General features: G+C 41.0%; 1 protein-coding gene across 1 annotated transcript in view; it reads right to left on the reverse strand.

Moving 5' to 3' along the window:
• Positions 1-792: 792 nt before the first annotated feature.
• Positions 793-18,497, reverse strand: part of DCLK3 (doublecortin like kinase 3) — a 60,604-nt gene continuing 42,899 nt past the window's right edge. Inside the window, exons 3-5 of the mRNA XM_066585458.1 lie at positions 11,275-11,407; positions 7,068-7,235; positions 793-986 (exon numbers count right to left, since the gene is read on the reverse strand). Coding sequence (XP_066441555.1) covers positions 793-986; positions 7,068-7,235; positions 11,275-11,407 — 495 coding nt within the window. The remainder of the gene's footprint in view (positions 987-7,067; positions 7,236-11,274; positions 11,408-18,497) is intronic.

Raw genomic sequence — 18,497 nt, forward strand, 5'->3', positions numbered from 1 at the left:
AAGGTGGTCTCGGTTTAAGAGATGGGATGAGCCCCCACTAATATTAATAAAGCCTTGGTGTGCTGATCGTATCTGATGACACAGGTCGACCACTTTTTTTTACAAGAGATAGGGAGCTGTGTAAGCAAGACATGATCAGGACAAAAATCAGTCATCTTGGAAATGGTGTACAAAATTTAAACTTTATATTAGTTATAGTCTGTATAGGATAAAGAACTAAGCCGCATCCTTTACATGTATCCCTCCGCCAGAAAATCAGCTTAGTCAGTCTAATTGTTTTTGTCTATAAACATTTAAATTGTTTCTAAACAGTGATACATTGTAACAGACATGAGATTTGCTCTGTTGCTCTGATTTCCCACCCTGATACATTGTAGCAAACCTATCAGCTGTGTGTGCAGGACTGGATCAGGATCGATTTCCAAACTGTAAACGATGAACATTGATAGCAAGTAGAGATCTAGAAAATGGGGAGGAACAAAACACAACAGAGGAGATTTGTGAAGCGTCTAAAAGAAAATCTGTTTCTATTGCCCTTAGCAACATGAAAACATGCGAGTGACGCGGCTCAGTTATTTATCCTGCACAAAAAGTTACAAAACGTCTCATTGTACAAGGAATAAGCTTTATTTATGTAAAAGAGGAAATGCATTCTAAAGCTTTGGGACATAAGTGCATAACTGTCCGCGCTGCAGTCTCATAAACCGGATTCACGTCGCACACTGCTTATTAAGGGATTTAAAAACAAGAACCCTCCAACTGCGGTAGGAAACGTCAAAATGCAGCAGAATTTTACAGGTCACTCTGCGCGTTCTTCTGGCGCCGGTTACGGAAATGATGCTCTATATTCGTTGTAATTTCTCTCTGCAAGTTCCGATCGTTCCTTTGTCCACGTGACCTGATCCAGCTGTGCTGCAAAACACACGGGGCGGTAAACCTCTTCAGTGGCTTTAGCACCAACAGCCTGTTGATCAAATCTTTTGCTTCTGTAACAGGAGAGACAACATATCAAACACCACTAGATGGTGACATACAGTCATAAGAGCACAATGATAGGAAGGATGAACCGTAACTCCAAGGCCACTCTCACACGTGGTTTTTATAGCGTTTTATACTGCATTTTAAACGCAGTGCTAAACGCTATCAAACACTACCACTGATTTCAATGGGGCTTCTCAGACAAGCGCTGAAATGCTGCGTTTTTCAAGCGCTGACTGTTCTATTTTCAGGCGTTTCAGCTTTTTAAAACTTGATTACAGCATTTTTGACCGTGTTTTTACACACAGAGTGACGAGCAGACGTTGCTTGGCACAGCTACACTGACGCATGTGTGTGTACGTCAGTCGGGGGCCCACAACCTCCAGCAGCTTATTGAAGGTGGACACCGACATACGGCTGAAGGGTGTAACCTTCTCCGGGTGCTGACTCAAATCGCAGTATAGACTTTTATAGACTTGCAAAGTGGCCTTTACTGCTTTACTGTGATACCAGAGGAGGAACCCAGAACCTTCGCTTCTTCATTCTGGGCTCGTCCTCTGGCATCGGACGCGACAGGACACTAGAATCAGCCACAACCCAGCCGCAGCCAGCAGCACAAGACATCTTCTCCAGACCACCGCTAGCACTCAACTAAGCTCATGGGCCCTGTGCGCTCATCGGACTAGGTTGGCTCAGTTCTGTTATCAGCTTGCCTGGCTGCAATTATAACTGCTAAAAACACAGTTATAAACGCAGTCAAATATGCATGTTAACGCAGCTGAAAAATGCAGCGTTTTTACAAGCACATGTGTGAAAGTGGCGGCCAATCTCACACACTGCGTTGGCAAAACGCACGGATTTTACCACCACTTTTGGACACAGGTTACTGAATCCATTACCAGTTTTTAACGCACCCACCATTGTGATGGGTGATGAGGTGCATTAAAACGCGCAAATAAGATGGAAAAATACCTCTACAGCGCCATCTATTGGATGGTAGCATTCCTTCCAATCAAAGTGACCTTATAACAAGTATTATCAATGATTGGGAATATGAAACCAAGCTAGAAAACCATGCCCCAACAGACTGTTTCAGGGTGATTGCCCCTCATCAGTGTGCAGCAGGCTTCTGGCTTAGTCTGTTAGGGGCCTATAACGTGGGTTAGGAGGGGTGTCGTGTCTCCTTAAGAAGAGCACGCAAAATGTGTGTGGAGACACCTAGGGAGTGAGTGTATCAGGGGATGGTATAGTCTCTCCCCAAGCAGAGCACCCAGAAGGGATGTAGGGACACCTAAAAGATAAGAGACTTATAAGGCAACTAGCTGATATACCCGGCTTCGCCCGAGTTAATTTGGTTCTGGTGTTTACATGGAAAACTACACAGAATGTCCACCTTACACACGCTGCTCATAATACACAGAACAGATAGATTCCTCTTAGTGTATAGGCAGATAGGAGAGAGATTTATCTCAGACTGTATGTGAAAATGTCACCCCACAGAATGTGCCACCTGACACTCTCCTCATTTTTACCCTGAAAGGTAACGCCCCTTTTTATTCAAATTTCCTACCCAGACTGAAGGTTGCAGCCCCTTGTTATACTTAAAGGCATACTCCATCCCAGCAGGCCATGTCCACTTCCTTTTGTACTTTACAACCATTCACTACATGCGACAGTCAGGTTTATTCCTGTCAGTATATACTCATATTTCTAAATGCATTTTGTTTTGCTGAGAAGATAACTGTCTCATATATTACGGGGTACAGATATGTTTGTTATTAGTTACATAACATAGGGGTGGTCAGGCCAAATTTCACATTTGTGCAGTAAAAATGTGTGTAATTATTTGTTGCATCGGGAAGTGAGAGAATTAGATTCCATACGTAAATGTTGGACGCTAGTTCTTTTGCGCTAGAATTCAATAATCGAGTTGGGACCTCTTTACTTTTCCTATTTTGGATATATTCAATGCTTGTGCCAAATTTCATGTTTCTATGACATCAGGAAGTGAGAGAATTAGATTACGTACGTAAAATTTGGACGTTAGTTCTTTTGCACTTAGAATTGAATAATCGAGTTGGGACCCATTAGGTTTTCCTATTTATGACATAATCAATGCTTGTGCCAAATTTCATGTTTCTACGACATCGGGAAGTGAGAGAATTAGATTACGTACATAAAATTTAAACGCTAGTTCTTTTGCGCTAGAATTGAATAATCGAGTTGGGACCCATTAACTTTTCCCATTTTGGACATAATCTATGCTTGTGCCAAATTTCATGTTTCCACGACATCGGAAAGTGAAAGAATTAGATTACATACGTAAAATTTGGACGCTAGTTCTTTTGTGCTAGAACTGAATAATCAAGTTGGGACCCATTAGCTTTTCCTATTTTGGACATAATCCATGCTTGTGCCAAATTTCATGTTTCTACGACATCAGGAAGTTGGAGAATTAGTGGTGAGTCAGTCAGTCAGTGAATCAGTGAGGGCTTTTGTCTTTATATATATATAGATGCTCCTCTCAGAAATTTATGCAAATAAGAAAGATGGAAAAATACCTCTACAGCGCCATCTATTGGATCAAGGAGAGCACTTAGAAGGGTGTGGGTCACCGCTTCTAAAAAAAACCCGGCAAAATATAGCAAATAGTGCTCAAAAATCGGGGCACTAAAAAGTGCCATGTTCGAGCACATATCTGCTAGGCCCCATTGAAATCAATGGGAGCGTTAGACCACAATTACTGCAACATTCAAAAAGTTGCTTTAATCGTGGTAGAAAGCCCATGTGTGAGAGCGGCCTTAGTCTCCTGTAATAGTTTTCTGTAAACTACTGTAACTCCTGACGTTCATTATAACTCTAACCTTTATAAGCATTTCTACATTTAATAGTATTTATATAGAGCTGGTAGTTTTGCTGCAAATCTATATACACTGAATGGCCACCTTATTAGCGATACCCATATAGAAGCCCGTTTAAATTCCTCTGGCCTTCAGGACCACAGAAATTCATTGTGGCATAGATTCCAGAAGGAGTTGAAATCATTCTGCAGATATATCAGCCCCTACGGACATCACAGCATTTTACAGTTGCTGCAGATTAGATGGACGTACTGCTGCCATGCTCTGATCAGCTATAGGAAGGGGTTCATCAATTCATGCTAGTTGCACCAAATTCTACCCCTTCCATTGGCGCGATGCACGATGAATCTAGATTCATCTGAGCAGACAATATTTCCCCGCTGTTCAGTAAGCCTATTTTTTTGCTCATTTGTCTTTCCTTTCGGTTCCTTTTAGACAGCAATAGAACTCACAGTGGTCGTCTGCCGTTATAGCCCATCTGTGCTAAGGAATGACGATTGTGGCATTTGAACGCGTTAGTTGAAGCAGCAATGTTGTATTCAGCTGCAGTTTGCTTGATTGTGCACTTCCTGTTCAGAACAATTCAGTGCCCCCCCACTAACAAAAGGGGGGTACATTATGTTACGATCGTGTGGGCAGACTAAGCACAGGGCCCACACAATCGTAACCAAAGGGGACTAGGTACGCACACGGGTTTCTGGCAAACTGACCCTGTGCTACACGGGGGATGACAGTGCCCTACCTAAGCGGGGACATTGCCCCAATAAGAGCAGCCCAGCGGTCTTCGGATGTGGGCCCTAGCTGATCCTAGGAGCCACGCATCAGAACAGGATGCATTCACATGCCACATGACAGGGACTGAACAACAGGACACACAGAGCCAGAATACACAGCATACAGCAGCCACAATGCAAACACTAATAGCAGATGGTAAGCTGAATATAAATGCGAGGTGTTAGTTCGTACATTGGCCAATGAACGTAAGCTTCAAGCCCCGGCAAGGCCCCTCGTATCTTGCAGTCCCTACACTAGCAAGACACATCTACTAGAGGGCCCTAGAGGCCAACCTAGCGCAGACATAGGAAACAAACGCAGGAAACCAAACTGTCACAAATAAACGTACAAACGGACATGAACCAGCAAGACACAGATCACACAGCAAACTTCAACAGAACACAGGTAGCAGGTCACACAGCAAGCTTACACAAAACTGACAGAATATAAACGTACATGAACCTGCAAGACACAGATCACACAGTAAGCTTTCAACAGACAAGGATTCATGATTGCTCACCCTGAACACCATACAGAGACTGACAAGGAGCTGGGTTTATATGTGAGCACAGACCCAGAAGATTGTCTAGCAGGAAGTACCACACCCAGCCAGCTCAATCAATTAACCCTGTGAGGGCTGTGCTGCTAGGAAGCTTAGAACAACAGATCCCAGCAGCACATGTAACACATAGAAGGTCATCTCTGACAAGTTCTATTTCCTGCTGAAGCTTACAGATAACTGGGTCTGCATCTGATCTAGTATGAAGCCATATCCTATAGGTGTACCATTGGGGTTCATCAGACTGGTGATTGCGGTGTCATGGTCTCGGAAGTGTTTTTTTTGGCAAGGCCTAGGGCATGTGGTCATCATACCACAATCTTTGGTGAATGAGACAGAGACTTGTTAGCTGACCATCTTCACCCACATCTTCAAGAAGTCGTTCTAGACCACAGTGCCATCATTCAACAAGAGCACATTTGGTGTCATCGAGCGGGGATTACTAGGGGGTGGTTAGTGGAACACGACCATGAATTCTCCACACTCCCGGCTCACAAACTCAGTGGACTGTAATCCCATTGAACATGTTTTGAAAGGGCTGTCAGATCTGCTCCCACTTATTTGCAAAATGTGCACCAACTATCAGATTTGCTGTAATGGGCACTGGGCGAACTGAGTATAGAGAATGTTCACCACCTTGTGGAATCTGTTCCCCAATGTCTGAAAGCTGTGATCGCCTAAAAAGTGAACCACCTCATTATTGAGTAGGTGTTCCTAATGCAGTGATCATTCAGTGTATATTATACATTTAGATTAGTGATCATTCAGTGTATCAAACTACTAACGACGATCTGTCCCTCCATGCGTGAGTGAGTAAGTGGGTTTGTGAGTGACTTACATGCTCCGCCCCTGATCACATGATGATGATGTCATCAAATATCCTTCATCCACAGTGAGGGAGTTACATGCTTTCCCCCCCCCCCCCCCGATCACATGATGGTGACATCATCACAGGTCCTGTACACACATGGCTGCTGTCAGGCTACGTGTTCATTAGTATTCCATAGCAACTGAGGGAAAGTGAAGAAAACAATCTTGTGCTCAGGGTAACCTTAGAAAGAAAAAACTTTCATGAAAACAAAAAAAACAGAAGGTCTGGTGTAATTTAATGTCTCCTAGATTAAGGTAGGCAACACATAGGGGGTGACGTGTGTTGTCTACCTTATTCTAGGAGACAAGAAATTACACCAAACCTTCTGTTTTTTGGTCTCATGAAAGGTGTTTCTTTCTGAGGTTACCCTGAGCGCAGATCGCTTTCTTCACTTTCTCTACATTTTTCTGGGGGCCTCTATTTGGCATCGCAGCTTTTATTCTATGCATGCTCTCAACTGATGTCCCTACTACGGGACAAGATCTCCTCTATCTACACCACTTTCACTGCTCTGCATATCTTCACCACCACATATTGCAAAGCAATATAGGTCCATTTGCCTATACAGAGGCGCTGTCCAGACCACTACATCCTTGTTCCATAGCAACTGGGGAATGTTAGGTCTGGCTGTCCGGCTAGGTGTTTGTTAGTATTTCATAGCAACTGAGCTAATGCAGTCCATTGCAGGACCATTGATGATGTCACTGTCATGCGATCGGGCGGGGAGCATGTAAGTCATTCACTCGGGATGAGTTTCAGCGTCACGTGATCAGGGACGCAGCATGACGTGATCACAGGTCCTTCATCTCCATTGCTATGCTGCTTCTGATCCCTGTTGTATAGGATGAACAATGTATGTAGTAGTGCTGGGTGTGTGATGTGCGTGTAGCAGAGCTGTGTGGTGCATTGCACCACCAGAAACCCTTGTACTATAATTTCCTAATAATTACTAGTTATACATAATATAGACCATCATATTTCTGTGCATCAATACTATTTAAGATATATTATATTTGATTTTTACCTTCTGTAATATTATCCCAGTAAGGTGAGAGGAATTCATATTCTCCATGTTTTATGGTCTCAAATAATTCCTCATGATTACGTTCTGGACTTCGAAAAGGTGGAAATCCACAGAGTAGTATATACAAGATAACTCCAGTGGCCCACATATCAACCTCTAAGCCATAGCCTGTAGAAACAAAAACATAAGTTAAGAAAGTTAAGCACATGCCCAAACACCAAATAAGAATTTTGACATTTATTTTAGGCCTTAGAGTGTTTTTTGGTATTAAAGGTATTTATCTCCTTTGCATGGGATAAGGAATGTCTGATGGCTGGTAGTCCATCCACAGGCACAATCAGCGATCCTGAGACCTGCACACCTGAGTGCCTCATGAATGCAGCAGCAGTGTGTAAGCTAGACCACCATTCCGTTCTCTTCTATGGGACAGAGGGAAAAAACTTCACCTGTGCCATAGAAGAGAATGTAGTAGCAGTGTATCACGTACACCAGTGCTCCTTTTACTCTGGACAATTTTGGGATTGCTGGGGGTCCCAGTAGCTGGACCCCCAATGATCAGACATTTATCTCCTAATGTCTTTAACGGCAAAACCCTTTGACCTGTGAATTTTTTTCATCCTTGCACCTTAAGTGCCATAAATTTATTTTTCCATTTAGATTTGCTATTATTTGGGAAAATGTATTGCATTATTATTATGTATATTATTCAATTGCACCATTTTGCACTACATATGATATTTTGGTTAGCTTTTATGAATTTTGGGGGGGATAGAATGCAAAAAAAACATAGGAGGTTTTATTTTTACAGAGCTCACAATAAAGTATACATAACATGTTGCCTTCATTTTGAGGGTCAATACAATACCAAATTTATACAGATTTAACTACTTTTTCATAATAAAAAGATTTTTTTTTAAATAATTTGTTTGCGTTGCTGGTGTCTTAAACCATAACATTATGCTATTCAACAATAGTTCTTTGTGTTTTGTGTTTTTCTTTTCTTTTTTAAAGATATTACTACTGTTATTTTAGTCCCACTAGGGCACTTGAACTTCTGTGAGCTTCAGCAGTGATATAATACACTGAAATACTTCTGTATTGCAGTGTATTATACCTGTCAGTGTAACACAGAGAGAGCGCTCACACATGCTACAGAAATCCATATGGAGATTTTAGAAATCTCCTTCATATGCTGCAGAAATTTGCCATAATAATTCCACAGAATATCTATTTATGCTGCAGATTTCTCTTGTGGGACTAAATTCTTGAAATAAAGGAAGTAGCAGTCTGAACTAGATGGTCATATGTCTTTTTTCAGCCTCACATATTATGTTACTATGTATGTCTTCATCTTGCAGGCGTTGCCCAGAGAAAGTGTTATGTTTATATCTTGTGTATTCATTCTGTCACAATGTGTTATGACAGCGACCTGTGTTATTTTGTGATGTGCAGTGGTTCCCAGGTAGGTAGGTAGTGTTCACAGCCTACCCATTATGGTACTGGGAAATCTAACTATAGCTAGCCGCAACCAACATAAGGAAGACATGAACACACTCCCTTAGGGTCTCCCTTTTGGGTTATATGGAAAAATTGTAAGGTGCCCAAGCACCCAACATTCATCCCAGCAATCATTGATCTGCTTCCAGCTGCCTGCCTCTATTCACAGTAAACAGACAATTTTTTATAGAGGAATGACTGCCTGTTTATATGGGATGATTGTCGTTGGACTTTTATGCCTGCCTAAACTGAACGATAAGCAAACAAATTATTGTTAGTCGTTCGGTCGCTTGCAGCATTTACACTGAATGATTATCGTTTAGTTTTGCACGGTCCAATGATAAACTAAACAATAATTGTTACATGTGAAAGGGCCCTTAATTGTGCAGATGTTTGGCAAAGATATATTTAGTGGCCATTTCCCACCAAGATGTGGTTGACTGAAATGAGAGGAATAGTCAGGAGACTTCTAATGCGGGTGTGAGGCAGTAAGCACATCACCGAGAGTACACTCTTACTACAAAGACCTTCCCCTCATATGAGTGGTGCAACTGAGCGGGTCACATAGAGGACCGTGACTAAAAGCGTGTCAGCAACAGTTTGGAGGCCAAATTTGTGGGGACTGTGACCAATGCTTCAGATGAGTCTGAGACTGTCAGGTATAAAGAGGCTACTGATGGCACCCCAAAATGGGGAAAGTTGAGATGTGAATAACTCTATCAGAAAACTAAGCAGAGACGCCACCCCGAGAACTGCAGGATCCTCCAATCTGTGGTCACGCAAATATTGCACCCCTCCTGCTGAAAAACACCACTCATCTGATTGTTTAAAAGTTGGTTAAATATTGGGACCACCTGTAAGAGGATGCCTAGTTTGACTCTTTCCCATTATTGGCTATTTAATCTGGTTTGCTACGTAAAGAGTTTTGAAGAAAACCTGTTCTGAATTGTACACCGTATTCTCGGCGACAATCTAATCTAAAGAACCTGCTTCCTGTGCATTACATGCCCATGCACACTCGGACTGAGCACAGGTCTCTCACGTATAACCTGGGCTTGTTTTTTGCAGGACAAGTTGTATTTTTTAATGGCATCATAATCGTATATATAATGTGTTATATAACATTTTTCTTTTTTTGTTATCGGTGCTGTGAAAGTTTTTTTTATTGCACGGGATGAGTTCCATTTGGTACCATTTGGTTATCTATGCAAATTTTGATCACTTTGCATTCCGTTTTTTGTAAGGCGAGATTGATAAAATTAAGTATTTTCACCATGTTATTGTTTTTTTTAAATGACATTCAATGTGCGGGTTATAAAGTACTAGCTTATGTGATTTTCCTTTGTATTTTTTATTTGTTTACATAGTTAAGGAGGAAAACTGCGGTTTTGACATTTTTATTTATTAAATTTTTATTTTTTTTATTTTTGTCCAATTAGGACACTTGAATATCACCATATTTATCATTCTTCTAATACACTGTTATACTTCAGTATTGTAGTGCATTACAAAGCCTGTGAGGCTCAGTCGGAGTCTAATACATTGGAATGGTGTATTTAAATGCTCTAACAGCCACTATTGCAGCAACCACTCACGTACAGGTATGTGACCCTGCTTTTTTCTGCTCAATCACTTCTTCCACATATGTTGTTGTTAGCCTTTTAGTCATTTATGTCCCTCGGCAACCCTGACAGCTCTCTCCCTCCATGTTTTTAAGTTTTGCTTCTTTCAGTTTTCTGATATCCATGTCAGTATGGGTTTTGATAGTATCAGCCATCGTGTTCTTTGGCGGCCAGATATTCTTTTGCCACTGATCTGTCCGACTCTGCTCGCATTACATGGCCAAAATCTGTGAGCCTGAGCCCAGTCATCTTATCCTCCATGAGCATGAGCCCAGTCATCTTATCCTCCATGAGCATGAGTCCAGTCATCTTATCCTCCATGAGCCTGAACCCTGCCATCTTATCCTCCATGAGCCTGAGCCCAGTCATCTTGTCCTCCGTGAGCCTGATCCAGGTTATCTTGTCCTCCAGTGATATATCTTATACGATTCAAGACTTCTCTGTTTGTTACTCTCGACGTCCAGAGTATACACAGCAGCTTTCACCTGCACCACAGCTCCAACGCATCAATCCTCCTTCTATCAGCTGTTTTTGCAGGCCACATACAGTAAATTTACAATATGTTGGGCGAAGCATCACAGCGGAGATGTTGTGAAAATTTTCTGCTTTATTTTAGCAGATAGACATTTTATAGCCAAACAGGATGCATCCTATCAAGGCACCATTAATGTGTGCCTACAGGCTCTTGAGATGTAAGCCTCATACTGGTGTGGCCTGAGTCCAGAGAGGACTACTGCTACGAAGTGGAACCATGTCCTCATTCTTATACTGATGGTTCTATAACTATTGCACTATAGAACCAGCAAAACTATGGAAAATGGCTGCTAACACACAGAGGCTCTACAACAAAGGCATGTTTAAATGATGTTCTATAAGGGTTTATAGTGGTACAACCCATTTAAGGCTCTAAACAATATAAATATAAAAATACCCCAAACTTCATTTATTAAACAGCTTTTAATATGGACAATTACATTTTGAAACCCTCACTCATCTCCAGTAAATGGTGGTTGGTAAGCTATATCCACTTTAGTTCTATTTAGGTCTGTTAGTAATGTTGACAAAATAACGTAGCAAGCTTATTATACCATTTTCTGAAAGTATTTCGGGGGCGACATATGTCGGAGTTCCACATATGGTGAATATGGGCTCTGAGATAAACACGGCAAGTCCAAAATCAGCTAACTTTAGAGTAGAAGATCCATCGGGATTATGTTGCACCTGAAAAGAAATAAAACAAATCATGAAATGATTCCCAAAGACTGTTGATGCCAAGAGACATTGGAGGAACAGCGATACTAAAGGAGAACTGATAAAGGCAAGCTACAATAATAATTATGTACTGATTTGTTAGTGCTCGTGTGCTTGGCTTGTTGAGTCTTGTCGTGGGGGCACAATGTCAATCTAGATTGCCGTCCTCACAGAACTGCCGATAATCAGGTCAGGTAAGCAGCAGAGTACACCGGTGGGGGTTACAGGATGAAAACCTGCGCTTGTAAGGGGCAGGCACTGCCTTCTCTGCCACTTAGAGAAGAGTGTCCGCACTTATCCCCACCGCCTCCGGTCAGGTATCCAGCCGGGAGGAGGAGCAGAAAGAGGCAGGAGGCTGGTACCAATACTAATCTCAGAAGTGCTGACAAGCACTGATTGTTCCCCTCCGCCAGCCAGAAACACAGCCGGGGAGGGGAGCCATTGGTAGAGGTGCCCAGGGCCATGTTGGAGCTGCTGGGCACTGTAATTTTGGAGAAGCATCAGCAGAAATTGGGAGGTGAGTGGGGCATCCTAAGTACGAGAGAAGTTTTTGGCGCCATTTTATGATTCTATGTATTATGTAAGCGTGTATATGTCCATGTTTATATCTTCTTGCAAAATCCTGTGTTTGCTGTTGCAGGTAAAGCGAACCTGAGTTTTCAAAACTTTTTCAAAAGCAGTCCAGGTCTTCAGTAGCTGCTTTACTGCTGTTGGTACCCAGTTTGAGCTCTAACAATTCTGTTTTCCATGTACATTTTCCTATTTTTCTGCTGTCCTGCAATCCACTTACAGGTGGGGGTGGGTCCTAAGCTGCTATTCTACCAGTAATGTACTGGCCAGGACTTCCTTTTCCACACTTCCTATACCGCCATGCATAGCCCTGCTCCAATCAGCTGTAAGGCAGCATCTTAATCCCCACCTTTCTATTGTATGTAGTTATTTGCAGTGTCCTAATATACTTGCTAATAGAGAAGCCAAATGCCTAACAACAGGTAGTGGATTGCAAAGTTGCTGGAAGGGAGATTCCTAATTGCTGCCACTTCAGACTTGATTTTCATTGGTAAAACAAAAAGAAAAAAAAATAATCCAAATATGTTACAGGATTAATGATACACACATAGGCTGTTAGATGAGCAGATGTTGTATGAAAAGTTAGTGTTCATTTAAGATTTGGGTATTCATGTGAATAATGATTTAGATCCTCACAAAGTTCCTAAGACAAGGACAGAGCACAGATTGAAAGCGATGTTGCCATAACTTTCTTAGTACTGCTTACCTCCAGAAACATTATAGAGGAAGCAATTATCTGAGACTGTGTGACACCTGCAATTAGATGACAGCACGGTCTAAATGAATGAAGCAGGAAGGCAAACATTGTGATGCTATTCTTCGCCTTCTGCCACCCACTTTATAGTAATGCAGCACTCCAGAAAAGAAAGTGCGGAGGAACAGGGGACAGGGGATTTTTTACTTTTATTTTTTTTTAATCCCATACTATTAGGGGGAGACAAAAACTAGACAGCTACTGGGAATGCAGGTAACTCTGATCCCAAACTTAAAGGCGTTTTCCAGGGAGAATAATAATGATAACCTATCCTCAGGATAGGTCATCAATAGTTGATTGGCTGGGGTCTGTCACTCGGGCCCCGACTGATCAGCTAAGTGGGTGCATGCTGTCAGCACCGCAAGTACACAGAGGTTGAAGCTAAAGTGGTTGGCACTTGTAACTACAGGCACAGTTCACATTTATTTCAATGTGAGCCGTGCCTGCAGTTACAAGCGCCAGTCACTACACAGAGATTGGCATGGAGGCTTCTGCTGCTTCAGCTCCGAGCGACGGACCCCAGCTGATCAACTATTAATGACCTATCCTGAAGCTAAGTCATCAATAGCATTCTCACTGGAAACCCCTTTAACCCCTAAAAGGGATTCTGTCATTAGGCTCATGCTGCCTTGGGACAGGGATGCTTGTTGCAGTGGTGGATGTTTTATTCTGAAACGCTGAGGCATTTAAGAACAAATATACTTTGAAGTTTGTCTGGAAGCTGAGCTCCGAAAAGAATGGGCTGCGCCAGCCCCTCCACCCGCTGCATGAAACATAATGGCTCCTCTCCTGTACATTTGGAGTGACTTCATGCAGCAGGTGGGGCGAGGCCGCTGCAGCCCACCCTCATGAAGCTCAGCTTCCAGACAAACTTCAAAGTGTATTAGTTCAGAAACGCCACAGTGTTACCATAGCATACAAAGTAAATATGCCGCTGCACCCCTTCCCTGATGCCAGTTTTTACCTCCTGATGAAACCTCATTTTTCGAACCTGACGTCACTTTATCCGGTAATAACTTCAGAATGTTTTTACTTATCCAAATGATTCTGAGAATGTTTGTTTTCTTTTTGAGGACACATAATTAATCTTAATGGTAAATTGTGGTCGATATGTTTTGTGTTTGTTTATAAAAATAATACAAACTTTACTGAAAACTTTGAAAAATTCACAATTTTCAACATTTAACCTCTTAGGGTCCAGTGTGTTTTTTGTCCAAAAACACCAGACACTTTTTAGGGATTTTACCTATGTGGTGGTTTTACTGCCATATTTTTGTATTTCAGCTACTATAATTATTTTTGCTCCTTTTTTTCATGACATATAGGGTTATTTTTTCATATTTTTTTCACTGCCTTTTTTTTATTTTTAGTTATATTGGGTGTAAAAAGCTAAAAAAAAAAATTTAAATTTATAGTTGTATATTTTTTAAATTAATATGTTTATGTTAAAATAAAGTACAGGAATGGGTTCCTCATTTTGTTGTGGACATTTTGATAAATAATATATTTAGTTTTGGATTACAGGGCACATACAGCGATGGTTTTGGTTGGCGTCGGCGTTCTGTGTAAATGTGTAAATATTTTTATTTTATTCTGTAATTTTTTTTACTTATTTTTGTAACGATTTTTTTACCATCAATATCCCCATGACGTCATATAAGACCTATGGGGGACATTCAAATTGTTTTTATTTCACACTTTTCCACTGTAGCTGAGGCATCCAAAGGAGCCTCTGTAGTGTCAATAGTCACTAACAGAGTTCATCAGGGTCTGCCAGGATTCTGCAGCTCTGCCTTGGCAGGTGGCACCCAGCAGTTACAAGTTCACGGGGTCGAATAGCAGAAGTAACACTTCCACTTTCTCTCCTCACTACTTAATGCTCATTGAGCTCTATGTAGCCTGCATAGCAGAAGCATCCCTCCCATTCTCCTCATTTAGGACCTAAAGAATGCTTGTGCCAAATTTCACGCTTGTAGGACACTGGGAAGTTGCATTACATAGGGATGCACTTACTTTTGTAATTAGCATTGAATAATCAAGATGTGACACCTTTACTTTTCCTATTTAGAATCTAAAGAATGCTTGTGCCAAATTTCACGCTTGTATGACATCCAGAATTTACATTACATAGGGGTGCACTTACTTTAGCAATTAGAATTGAATAATCATGTGGTGACACCTTTACTTTTTCAATTTAGGACCTAAAGAATGCTCCTGCCAAATTTCATGTTTGTACAACACTGGGAAGTTAGAGAATTACATTAGGTACATTGCATGGAGGGGGCAATATTTTTGCACTTAGAATTGAATAATGGAGTTGTGACCCATTTACTTTTCCTATTTAAGACCTAAAGAATGCTCCTGCCAAATTTCACATTTGTATGACACTAGGAAGTTAAAGAATTAGTGGCGAATCAGTCAGTCAGTCAGTGATTTAGTCAGTGAGGGCTCTCACCTTTATAAAGAAAGAAAGCGAAAACCCTCACTGACTGACTCACCACTAATTTTCTAACTTCTTTAGTTCCTGAATAGGAAAAGTAAAGGGGTCACTACTCGATTATTCAAAGCTAAGTGCAAAAGTAAGTTCACTCCTATGTAATGTCACTTCCCGGTGTCGTACAAACTTGAAGTTTGGCAGGAGCATTCATTAGGTCCTAAATAGGAAAAGTAAAAGGGTCACAACTCGAATTGTTCAATGCTAATTGCAAAAGTAAGTGCACCCCTATGTAATCTTCACAATCTAATTCTCTAACTTCCCAGTGTCATACAAACATGAAATTTGGCACAACCATTATTTAGGTACTAAATTTGAAAAGTAAAGGGGTCACAACTTGATTATTCAATGCTGAGTGCAAAAGTATTGGCACCTGTTACATCCAACAAGGACGTGCTGGATCAGTAACCTGCAGATATGCACCCAAAATGCTCAATGTGCAACAACCAAAACAAAATAAACAGGAAGCCTTTCCCTGGCTACGTGATGACGAGGGAGATTGATCGCTCCGATAGGTGTGGGCCTGCACTCGTTCCTGGGCCCTTAGTAACCCTATGTGGACCAGGATGAAACCAAACCAAAGAATAAACAAAGCTTGATAAAGATCCATTTAGATCGAAACATCGCTACATGCTGTATTGCTGCATCTGTTGTATTGCTGCACATGTGACCATAATGGAATATGAAAAACATAAAAAGATCCTTTTAACTGGTACTGATCGCGGTTGATACCTCCTCTGATTGTGCTATTTTTTTGCTGATTTAACTGGAGAAATCAATGCCAATCATCTGCTGCAAAAGCAAATAAAGTCTTGTGGTGCATTAAAGGAGGCATAGGGGCAAGGGACAAGAACATTATTCTTCCACTATAGAAGGCGAGACGAGAGTCCACTATGCGACTTACTCGAAAATGAACCTTTCCATCAACCACAGTCCGGGCCGGCGATGATGAATCATTGCCTGAATCTACAAACTTTTGTAATAGGGATTTATGGAATATATTATTGATTCTCATAGAACTAAGAATCTCCAAATGAAAAGACACCTGGTTAATTTTTTCAATGATTTTGAACGGATCAATAAAACCTAGACCTAAGTTGAAAGACTGTTGTTTGATTTTTATGTTCTATGTTGACAACCAAACCAAGTCCCCTGCGAACAAGAAGTCAGTCCCTTCAGAACGTCTATTATCAGCCACCCGCTTAAAATTTTTAACCATCCTCTGCAGATTCTTCTGAATTTCTTCCCACACTGCCTCAATGTTAGAGGTGAACTCATTCTCATCAGGTACCTCCAATACTTCCTTAGAAAAGGGACCAAAACATAGATGGAACCCATAATTACATTCACCGAAAAGAACTTTACTGATAGTTAAAATTTAACCTTTATTTATATATATTTTAAAAGAGCCGTATGCATATATACGTAAATAAATTCCCTAAAAATGAATCCTTGTCTGTGATACACTTGGACAGATAATGGTGGTTATTGTTATTTGTACATGTAACCACTATTTTCTTATAACCACATAGCCGAGGGTGTCAAAAGTTGTGTGAACTGACACACTCTGTTATGCTAATAACACTATAGCTGTCAATTTCACTCTTATCTAAGTCAAATAGTAAAGCAAAATTGTTTAATATAGATAGTGTGTTACAGTTATCAGATAGCTTGTTCCATATGTGTTTCTCTGGAATCAGACTATTTTCAAAAAAGCGGAGCTTCAATCAAATTATTCCATCTATCAATCCATCAACGCGTTTCTATAACACCGAATATACGTGTCATTTCATCAGGATGGAGATTGTTTGGTTATATCAAGTTTAGCTTATCAAAGAGCCACCCGTAACCTTTCTGTTATACTTCTAATTTTTTGTATATGCTCCAACCCACATTAAGTGGGATATAGCTTACTACGTTCTGGCTCGTCTTGATGTTAAGACTATAAACCCAGTAGTCACATTTGTCTGCAAAGTCTGTACTGATAGAGACAGACAAAGGTTAAGTGTATCAGCCTATATTCACTGAAGGGCATCCAATCAAGACTGCCTACAGGTTGTTTCAGCTGAACACTTATTTATCCTCATTAAACCCACATTTACGGGGCATGCAGGAATACTAAATCAATCTTGCTTATACTGTCTGTACTGATAAAGACAGACAATAGGTGAGTGTATCAGCCTATGTTTCCCGACAGGCATCAAATTGAGACTGCCTGCAGGCTCCCTAGGCTGAGCACTAATCTGTCCTCACTAAGCCCACATTTCCAGGGCATGCAGAGACAAAAAGCCCACATTTACGGGGCATACAAAGACAGTAAGCCCACATTTACGGGGCATGTAAGAGAGTTGATACTCTAACCCAAGATTTTTAGGGCATAGATAGCAGCCACGCTGGCCGTGATGTTTATGTAGCAGCCACCCTGGCCGCAATGAGACAGAGCTGTCTCATTAGTTAGTCCCTTCAGAACGTCTATTATCAGCCACTCGCTTAAAACTTTTAACCATCCTCTGCAGATTCTTCTGAATTTCTTCCCACACTGTCTCAATGTTAGAGGTGAACTCATTCTCATCAGGTACCTCCAATACTTCCTTAGAAAAAGGGACCAAAACATAGATGGAACCCATAATTACAAAAGAAAGGTGATGTTTTTATGGAATCCAATGGTCCATTATTAAGTGCAAATTCAGCTGCAGGCAAGAACTCTGACCAATCCTCCTGTCTCTCCGAGACATAACACCGCAAGTATTGTTCCAGACTCTTAACCCCTTAGTGACCGGGCTTTTTTGCTTTTTTCCATTTTTGCTTTTTCCTACTCCCTTTTAAAAAATCGTAGCTCCTTTATTTATCCATCGAAGTCGCTGTATGAGGGCTTGTTTTTTGCGGGACGAGTTGTATTTTTTAATGGCACTATTTATTGTACCATAAAATGTACTGAAAAACTTTTTAAAAATTCTTAGCGGAGAGAAATGGAAAAATAAAAACGACATTCCACCATCTTTCGGTGCGTCCTGTTTCTACGACGCACAAACTGCAACAAAATCGACCTGATATTTTTATTCTATGGGTCAGTACGATTACTACGATACCAAACTTATATAGTATTGTTTTTGCTGTAGTACTTGTATTTTTTTTTAAGATATTAAATTTTTTTCAATTATTTTCTGCGGTCATTTTGTGCGCACGGTAACTTTTTTATTTTTCTGTTGACATAGTTGAGCAAGGGCTCATTTTTTGCGGGA

Source organism: Eleutherodactylus coqui, chromosome 12 (assembly GCF_035609145.1).
Source record: "Eleutherodactylus coqui strain aEleCoq1 chromosome 12, aEleCoq1.hap1, whole genome shotgun sequence".
Classification (NCBI taxonomy): domain Eukaryota; kingdom Metazoa; phylum Chordata; class Amphibia; order Anura; family Eleutherodactylidae; genus Eleutherodactylus; species Eleutherodactylus coqui.